Consider the following 9,987-nt stretch of genomic DNA (forward strand, 5'->3'; position numbering starts at 1 on the left):
AACTGTCTGCTGTTCGGTGTTAGACATTTTATGCAACGCCTCCTTGGGGATTCCCTTGTGAAGGAGGAACCCGAAGAGTGCCCTTTCGGCTTTGGTACGCTCGGGATAATTTTTCGGGGCTTGGTTGTCCCCTCGAGCCACCGCGGCCGGGAGTACTGAGGGAGGTGGCGTTTCCGGAAATCGAATTTTGCTAACAGCCTCGTACAATGTAACCACAGCGCACCCTATGGCGGCATGTAAAATGAGCGTTGCCCCGGTGTCAAGTTGGGGACCCCCTTCCAAAGCTAAAGTAAGAGCATCCATTGACACCAGAATTTGGGAAGGATCAGCCACAAAAATGAACGGCAAATTACTTTGTTGTTGCTGCTGGTTAAGATTCAGTGGAAATTGATTTGGGTCCCAAAGTACTATGGAGGCTCCGGCAATGCCCCATATTAAGTCATGGGGCGTTTTAAGGCTGCCTGGGGAAATATACATGCCTTTAAAGCTTCCTCTCATAGCAAGGATGGCTGCCGCCGGGGTAGTGACCGGCCAAGTTCCGTTGTTCAATAGAGCGTGACCAGCAGGGAACCCCTTTGACCAATTGGCCATTTTAGCCAAGACGGCAGCCTCCTCCCTATCTACTGCTTCTGCCCCGTGGTCCAGGGCCACACGGCCTAGCCACGCCAGGGGTGGCTCATTCTCCCTACGCCGGGTTTTCCTTATATAGTCTTTTAACTCTGCTTTAGACCGGGTGCAATATTCGGTCGTGGTGATGGTCTGACCTGTGTTAGAGTCGACCTTGCTCTTAGTCACAGCAACGGGCATGGTTTCTACTCTAATCCCTTCCTTTACCGCTGGGGGGGCTGTGGACAGAGCGGGGTATAGCAAATGCTGAGGCGCCTCATAAGGCAGGGGGAAAAATTCGCTGTCGCTGCCGTCAGGGGTTTTCTTTACCTCCCCTTCCTCGCTTGCCTCGCTCTTGCTACCCATGAAGGAATCCGAGGCTGCTTGCTTTGCTGCAAACATAGTACTTCCGTGAAGCACAGCACAGAGATCTAACGCTTTATTTAACATACAGAACAGAACAGTGGAAACGTCCTCTGACTTATATTCGTCTGGTCTGAGCTTTTTAGGCTTTTTGACCTTTTCTAGCTCTTCTAACAGGTGGGTTAATAGTTTGTGAGCCGGATCGCCGCCTTGTACCCGCGGTGGGGGAATAAGTTTGGATACGGTGCCTCCTGATTTTTTGACTATATGACTGCACTCTCTCCAAATTTGGGAGGTGGCTTCGGTCCAATTGTTCTCTGCGACCCCGTGCACTGAGGCTGCAGGGAATTATCGGCCGGCTGACACCTGAACGTCGGGTGACAGTGGAGGAGGCACCCTACTGCGGTTAAGGTTAATGGTGTCGTATATTTCTTGGACCCGGAGCCCGACTCAATAGAGCAGACCCAATTTAATTTAGGTTGTTCCGATTGTCGGCTGGCCACTTGATGAAATTGCAAATGCTGAAATTGCTCGAGCTCAGATTGTCTGCGGTCCACAGTGTGCCATGGACATGGTCCATCCTTGAAACATCCTGTTCGTGACACGTTAGGCACCCCATAGTATGCGAGGACCCAAGTAGTCAGATGCACACCTGTTATCTACCAGGTTGCAGGGGTGACCGAACAATAAAGGTTCGTTTTTGGATGTTTAGAGGGGGAACAGTTGTGGCACAGTGTTGGGAGCGTGCAGGCACTGAAACGTATGGCTTTACCTTAATGGTTTATTAGTGATACAGAAACAATATTGACTAACAACTCTATTTATACAAGGAAACACACAATATACTCATACAAGGAAAGACACAATATACAGTTAACCCAAAAGGAAAATCTTGTTAACTTCCAAAAATAATTAATTACAAAGCATACTTACTAATAGAAACCAATGCAAAAACATTACGGCCGGCAGATGCGTAAGCTCCACTGGAACACAAGAGCTGAGAGAGGCTTCGAGGTGATCAGGCTCGGTTACGGGTGCACTCAAGGTGCAAGTGACTCAGGTGCGTTCTCCTCTCTGCCTGCCAAACTGTGGGCAGGACAGATATACCCAAAGTGACGGCCCCCCAAGATCTAGTGTAGAAATCACTGATTGGTATATGGGGCTTCTCATCTACCAAATAAGGTTAAATAAACTATAGATAGGGTTTCGCCGAGTTTCCCCGAAGAGGCGGGGGATATTCTGTTGCAAGCTGTTTTCAAAATATCTGTAAAGTTGCAACAGAGCGGTCAAACTTCAGCCTCAGCCTTTACTGGAATGGTCAACCCTCAGCCTTTACTGGCAAAGACAACAACAGGAAACAGCTCGGTGTACGTGCTGGCTTTGCATCTAAGCATGGAGGCCAGGGCAGACATGGAGAAGCAGGCCTGGTGTTACAACAGCGGGGAGCCGTGTACTCGGGAGGGATGGGAGGCGGGGCAGGGGCGGGGATTTGGGGAAGGGGCTGGAATGGGGGCAGGAAAGGGGTGAGAAGAGGCGTGGCTGGGCCTCATGGAAGGGATGGAGTAGAGGCAGGACCAGGGCGAAGGGGATTTTGTATCTTTATATGTAAAGGTGTCAGTGATGCAGCCCTCGGGCCAATATACGAGTGCTCATGTGGCCCTCGTGGTGATTTGAGTTTGAGACCCCTGCGTTAGACCCTGGAGGGAGTTACCCCTTTCCTTTGGGGCAGTTTGAGACTGCGAAGAGGTAACGCTCACCTGACTCTGAAGGGGGGGAGCCAAGAGGAAAGAAAGGACATGATAAAAGGGAGAGCTATTTTGCCACGCTCTCTCTCTTCTGCCTATATCTTGTGAAGGGGCAGGCCAGAGGCCTAGAGGAGAGTGATAGAAGGTAGAAATATTAGCCCCAGATTAAGCAGGTCCCTTATACTTCAACATATTTTAAGTGAGGAAAATGGTAGTAAAAATATCTCCTCTCCAGCACAAGCTGAAGCAACAGCAGAGTAACTGGGAATGAAACAATTTGTTCCCGAAGGGGGAACCTGATGACTTTGAAATGGGGTAACAGTATAACTGTGATACTCAGGGTTTCTTTATGTGGAGTTTAATGGAAGGAGGAGGCACACGTCAGGGCCCTAGTGGGGCTCTGGGTGATCGCTACTTCCCACCACCCAACACAGATGGAATGAGGTTGAGTAGTGTCTGCAAAAGAGAAACTAAACAGCTAATTATTCCTCAAGAAAGGTTTCTAATGACTTATGACTAAAGGAAACACAGACAGAATAAGAAAAACAGAATTAAAGACCAGCACTGAGTGAGGATTAATACAAATGGCAAGTTATACTGGAGACAAGCACAAGTACAAGTAATATTATACAATAACTACCTATTCCTATAAGTGCGCATATAAAAGGTAAATAATACTGAAAATAGTTACAAGCACGTGCAACGGTACTATTACTGATTGCCCAGCTACTTCACATGTACTGTAACCACCCCCAACAAATACAATTCTATATGCAATACTAATACACTGATTAACTATATTGTACTAACCTTAACCTACCTATAACCTTATCTAACAACTTATAAACTTTGATTGACTTTTATGATAAACTTGATAGTAACTTATACTGAAGACAGGCACAGCGTCTTTATGATTTATAAACTGCTAGCTTCACCTGCACTGTACCTGCTTTCAGCAGGGCACAAAACATATACAGTTGTTATATAGTGATTAACTATTGACTAATACTATTTTTAAACAACTTAAACAATTTGCTAATATAAACAAACTATAATATTAATACAGATTTAAGATTAACTAGCTCGAGTACAACCAGACTTTTCCACTCTGAAATCTCGCCCTGCATTCTTCCAAAGATACATTACCTTCAGTTGACTGTTTCCTGCACTGGCAAGGCACAGATAGTCAGTGACGCACAAGTCCCTTTGCTTCAGGGGGTGTACGTGGAGTGATCTCTTTTAGGTCACCACACACACACTCCCCTTTAAACTCTTTGTATACAGTATTTGCTGGCCGTGTTTTAAAACAGGTCAACCAATAAAGGTGGCCAAATGTTTCAGTGTGGTATTTGCAGTTGTTTTGAACTTCTGAACTGTGCATCTGTGCTCGGCTCATTGCTACTCTATGTGACTAATTGTGGTCAATTTGCTAGACTCAAAAATGCTCGAGTCAGCTTAGAGAAGTATTTGGTTGCAGAGCATAGTAACCACAAGTCTGTATCTATCTTTACAGAGTTTCCTTTTTAGTCTATAAAGCTTCCTAGCTAGATGATGCTTATGCTTGCAGGATTCAACAGTACTCGCTTCTTACAACTTCTGGAAGGCTGAGGCCTAATAGTGCTTAGCCTGACACTACTGGACAAGACTTAAGGACATTAATCACAGTTTAGACTAGGAAAAGTGATAAGAGTTTAAGTCAGGTCAAGGGGGAAGCTAATGCCAACCACTGCACCTGGGCTGAACTACAACTATAATTGTCTTTTTACACCGAGATCACTAACTTGAGCAGCCAAGGCCACGTCCTAGTGGACGTCAGGCACAGGGAGCTTTTGCCTCAGTGTAGCTTGTTGGGATCAAACCTCTCTCCCCCACCTGGAGCGGATGAACATTCCTGGCTGGAGGGACACATGTTCGTAAGACTCAAAAGGAGAGCAGTTGATAGAAAAGATCACAGGACTGATCCCAAAGAAGGATAAGCTGCAAAAGGCAGAAGGCGGCAACTCATCTGGTGGACCTGAGACCACAGTGAAGATGGTGCACAGATCACTATGTGGGAATTAGCAAATGTGATTATTTAAAAAAAAAAAAAAAATCTTTGGCCAGCCCTAATCAAGGCGTGTGTTACAGGTCTCTCGTGTGGATTTTCTGATGTCTGATAAGGTGTGAGCTATTTTTGAGGCTTTTCCCGCACTCAGAGCATCCTTAAGGTTTCTCACCGGTGTGGATTCTCTGATGTATAATCAGGTCAGGTCAGAGCTCCGTCTGCAGCTTTTCCCACACTCAGAGCATGTGAAGGGCGTCTCCCTGTGGATTCTCTGATGCGTGATAAGGTTTGAAGTCCAATTGAAGCTTTACCCACCCCAAAAGCATGTCTAGGGCGTCTCTCCGGTGTGGCGTCTCTGATGCTTGGTAAGCTCCCAGTGCTGACGAAAGTTTTTCCCGCACTCAGAGCATCCATAAGGTTTCTCATCCGTGTGGATTCTCTGATGTGCGACAAGATGTGAGCTCTGGTGGAAGCGTTTCCCGCACTCGGAGCACGTGTAGGGCTTCTCCCCTGTGTGGATTCTCTTATGTGTGATAAGGCCTGAGTGATAAGCAAAGCTTTTCCCGCACTCAGCGCATGTGTAGGGTGTCTCTCCTGTGTGGATTCTCTCATGTGAGATGAGGGCAGAGCTCCGATTAAAGCTTTTCCCACACTCAGAGCATCTATAAGGTTTCTCACCGGTGTGGATTCTCCCATGTTTCTTCAGGGAAGAGCTGTTATAAAAGCTTTTCCCGCACTCTGAGCACGTGTAGGGCTTCTCCCCTGTGTGGGTTCTCTGATGCGTGATGAGGTCTGAACGCTGACTAAAACTTTTCCCACACTCAGAGCATCCATAAGGTTTCTCACCCGTATGGATTCTCCGATGTCTGTTCAGGGTACCGCTGAGAGTAAAGCTTTGCCCGCACTCAGAGCATGTGTAGGGCGTCTCTCCTGTGTGGGTTCGCTGATGTGAGATGAGGCTTGAACTATCAATGAAGCTTTTCCCGCACTCAGAGCATGTGTAGGGCGTCTCTCCTGTGTGGGTTCGCTGATGTGAGATGAGGCATGTACTATCAATGAAGCTTTTCCCGCACTCAGAGCACGTGTAGGGCTTCTCTCCTGTGTGGAGTCTCACATGTTTGACATGGGCTGAACGATTCCTGGAGCGTTTCCCACACTCGGAGCACACGTAGGGCATCTCTCCTGTGTGAATTCTCCGATGTATTGCAAGGGTTGAGTGCTGACCGAAGCTTTTCCCGCACTCAGAGCACATATAGGGTTTCTCTCCAGTGTGGGTTCTGCGGTGTCTGACAAGGAGACAGGCAAAATTGAAGCTTTTCCCGCATTCGTGGCATGTGTAGCGTCTCCCTTCCAAGTTGATTCTCTTGTGTGTAATAAGGTCTGAGTGGTTACTGAACTTTTCCTCTGGCATCTGCTGAGTCTCATAGGCTTTTGCTTTTTCTTGGCGTGCAAAACTCCTGGAAACTTTCCCTTTGGATCTTCCTGATAACGTTCCATGCGGTTCTACTTGCTGAGCATCTTCCTTCTGGGATTTCTCCTCATTCTCACTCACCATCCCATCACCTGAGTGGGAGACAGAGAGAATCCAGACAGAGGTCACTCTCTGTGCCAGAAAGAAAGGAAAACTCAGAGAGCTGATTTCCCCCAAACCCTTCCCCAGAGGAGAGAGGAAGGGATCAGTTCTGGGTCCACATCTCACCAGAACACTCAGGGGAAAGCGAGATCAAGGAGAGACATGCTGCCAGTTGTCAGTCAGGGTAGGAGGGAAGCCATGAGTGACATCGGCCGTAATCATTCCACATCTGCAGGGAACAATCCTGAACTCAGAGAGTTCACAGGGTCTTTGTAGGGCATCCCAAATGTTTCCTGCATTCCTAAACAGTTGTTGGGTTGGTTTAACCAACTCCTCACCTGTGCAGGCAGCTCTCGGGAGCACTTCTTTCTCAGAGCCCTGGAGGTCGGGGACCCACGGTTCTTCCCCTCGTTCCAGCTGCGAGATCACATCAGGTTTGGAAATTGGAAACTCTACTCCAGGAAAAGAAAAAAAGAGAAGTCAGTGGAATTTTTGGGATACTTATCAAAGAATTTTCCATGGTTTTAATCCCAGCTCATTTTTAAGCAGTAACATCCCAAGACCAGCTTCCTTGGCTCAAAGTGGCAGGAGAATTATTATTATTATAAATCATATTCATTACCTTAGTGCCTAAAGACCAACTAACACTGGGCCCCCATTGTGCTAGGACAAATGCAAACGGAGAATAGTAGATGGCCCATGTCCTGAAGAATTTACAATCTAAATAGACAAGACAGACACAGAATGGGGAAAGGGGTAGAACCCACTGTTGGAATAGAGATATTCAGGCCTGCCTGTGAAGCCTATAGAAAAAGGACTTAGGTGTATTTTTTCATTTAGCTAGTTACAGGGGTATAAAACCAAAGAATCAAAATCACAGTTTGCCTGTGTATGGCCCTTCTTGCACTAGGATAGTCTGAGACCTTGTTCTTAGGCAAAGGCCTTTGGCTAAGGAACAGGGGCAGCCATAAGATGGGAAGCGAAGGGTCACATCCTCACACCCCAAACCAGTCACACTGAAATAAGGTGCTATTGGCCTGTTAGGAAGATGATCCAGTTCGGATAGTGCCCATCACCACCAAATTAAAAAACAGATCTTAAGATGGTTAAAGAAAACTTAGTTGGAGAGCATCCTGTTGTAGCCCTAAGGTTTAATCTGCTTGCTTGCATCGATATATCTTTTCTTATAAATTTGAGTATTTGATGTACTAGGTTTACAGATTTATATTAAAAATAAGTTTAGCTGTAATACAAGAGACCAACAGGCTAAAACCCTGTATGTTAAGCTAAGACAAAGTTAGCATATCTATATTGGGACCCTTTTCCCAGAAGAGTAGAGATGACCCAAATAGCTAAAACACCCACCAGAGGTCTCGAGATTTTTGCCTAACCCAGTAGACAATGCAGGACGGCAAAGGGCACTTTTCAAAGTTGTACCCACAGACATAACAAGTAAACCACAAGAGCGCAAATACCCGTCATCCATACGCACAGACATACTAGCCTATGGGGTAAGTGTACCTTCACCTTTCTGTGGGGGAAGGATGAAATTTGGGCATAAGAGGAAGGATTTACAACCAATGCCCTATAAAAAGACAATTCATCTCTCCATTTTAGAGGCAAGCCACTCACCTATCTTCAACAATGTATCGATGCCTATTAACTATTAATAGATCGTACTTTGTTCCTTTTCAAACTTTAAGTTTTAAGGGGACCAGGCTACGCTTGGTTTCCCTACGCTTTATTTCAGTTTAAGGTTTATTGAGTTAAGTTAGAGAGTAAACAGCTTTAACAGCTCTGCATTAGCTTCCTCTGCTAGAGCTGTGAAGCCAGAACCACCAGAGACGGGGTCCTGTATCTTCCAACACCAGGTTATTAAAACAGACTGTGAGTATTAACCAAAGTTTGCAGCACATAATATTGTATTATCATATGTATCTCTTGAATAACACTAGTACAATTGCAACTCTGTTATTCTAAGTGTTTTACCACCTGCTTACTATTTCATTGATTTTAATAAAAGGTCTTTATGACTACATCTGTCTCAGTGTGAGCTTCCTATCATACCTCCGAAGGTCTTTTTAGAACATCTGTGAAGCCCTGATTCAGGACGAACTTTTATCTTCTCATACTCATAGACTTTAAGGTCAGAAGGGACCATTATGATCATCTAGTCTGACCCCCTGCACAACGCAGGCCACAGAATCTCACCCACCCACTCCTGTATCAAACCCCTAACCTATGTCTGAGTTATTGAACTCCTCAAATCGTAGTTTAAAGACCTCAAGGTGCAGAGAATCCTCCAGCAAGTGACCCGTGCCCCACGCGGCAGAGGAAGGTGAAAAACCTCCAGGGCCTCTGCCAATCTGCCCTGGAGGAAAATTCCTTCCCGACCCCAAATATGGCAATCAGCTAAACCCTGAACATGTGGGCAAGACTCACCAGCCAGCACCCAGGAAAGAATTCTCTGTAGTAACTCAGATCCCATCCCATCTAACATCCCATCACAGACCACTGGGCATATTTACCTGCTGATAATCAAGGATCAATTAATTGCCAAAATTAGGCTATCCCATCATACCATCCCCTCTGTAAACTTATCAAGCTTAGTCTTGAAGCCAGATATATCTTTTGCCCCCACTGCTCCCCTTGGAAGGCTGTTCCAGAACTTCACTCCTCTAATGGTTAGAAACCTTCATCTAATTTCAAGTCTAAAATTCCTAGTGTCCAGTTTATATCCATTTGTTCTTGTGTCCACATTGGTACTAAGCTTAAATAATTCCTCTCCCTCCCTGATATTTATCCCTCTGATATATTTATAAAAAGTCATCATATCCCCCCTCAGCCTTCTTTTGGTTAGGCTAAAAACGCCAAACTCTTTGAGTCTCCTTTCATAAGGCAGGTTTTCCATTCCTCAGATCATCCTAGTAGCCCGTCTCTGAACCTGTTCCAGTTTGAATTCATCCTTCTTAAACATGGGAGACCAGAACTGCACACAGTATTCCAGGTGAGGGCTCACCAGTGCCTTGTATAATGGTACTAACACCTCCTTATCTTTGCTGGAAATACCTCGCCTGATGCATCCCAAGACCACATTAGCCTTTTTAACGGCCATATCACATTGGCAGCTCATAGTCATCCTGTGATCTACCAATACTCCGAGGTCCTCCTCCTCCGTTGTTACTTCCAACTAATGTGTCCCCAATTTATAACCAAAATTCTTGTTATTAATCCCTAAATGCATGACCTTGCACTTTTCACTATTCTTCTGATCAAACAAATTGGAGAGCCTAAACCCATACTAATTAATATCCATAATAAATTATTTTATTATCATCAATTACAATTAATTAAATCAAAATACATTAAGTGGAGAAATTAAATCAACATTACTAACACACTGCAAATCAGGCTACACTGTCTGGCAATAAATCACTCATCAATGGTTGTGGTTGTGAAACACTCATTTCTGTATTGTTTTATCTTCATGGCCACCACTTTTACTTTGTTAATCAGTCTGGTTCTCTAATTGTTTCTGTCTGTTGTATAATTAATTTTGCTAGGTGTAAGTTAATTAGGCTGGCAGCAAAGAGTCCAGTGGCAACTTATAGACTAACAGACGTCAGATGCATGTAGTGGACATTTCCAAGGGCATT

At 45.3% G+C, this 9,987-nt stretch overlaps 1 protein-coding gene across 2 annotated transcripts; it reads right to left on the bottom strand.

Annotated features, from left to right (window-relative positions):
- Positions 1-3,196: 3,196 nt before the first annotated feature.
- On the bottom strand, positions 3,197-6,706 carry LOC115640200 (zinc finger protein 239-like). 2 transcript variants are annotated; one of them, XM_030543017.1, is made up of 3 exons: positions 6,670-6,706; positions 5,757-6,321; positions 3,197-5,672 (listed from the first exon to the last, which is right to left on the bottom strand). In XM_030543017.1, exons 2-3 carry the CDS (start codon positions 6,311-6,313, stop codon positions 5,087-5,089), a joined length of 1,143 nt encoding a protein of 380 aa, XP_030398877.1. In that variant the 5' UTR covers positions 6,314-6,321; positions 6,670-6,706; the 3' UTR covers positions 3,197-5,086. The 2 variants fall into 2 exon arrangements, with proteins under 2 accessions (XP_030398877.1, XP_030398876.1); XM_030543016.1 differs by having other exon boundaries at positions 3,197-6,321.
- Positions 6,707-9,987: the final 3,281 nt, after the last annotated feature.

Source organism: Gopherus evgoodei, unplaced genomic scaffold (assembly GCF_007399415.2).
Source record: "Gopherus evgoodei ecotype Sinaloan lineage unplaced genomic scaffold, rGopEvg1_v1.p scaffold_240_arrow_ctg1, whole genome shotgun sequence".
NCBI classification, from domain to species: Eukaryota; Metazoa; Chordata; order Testudines; family Testudinidae; genus Gopherus; species Gopherus evgoodei.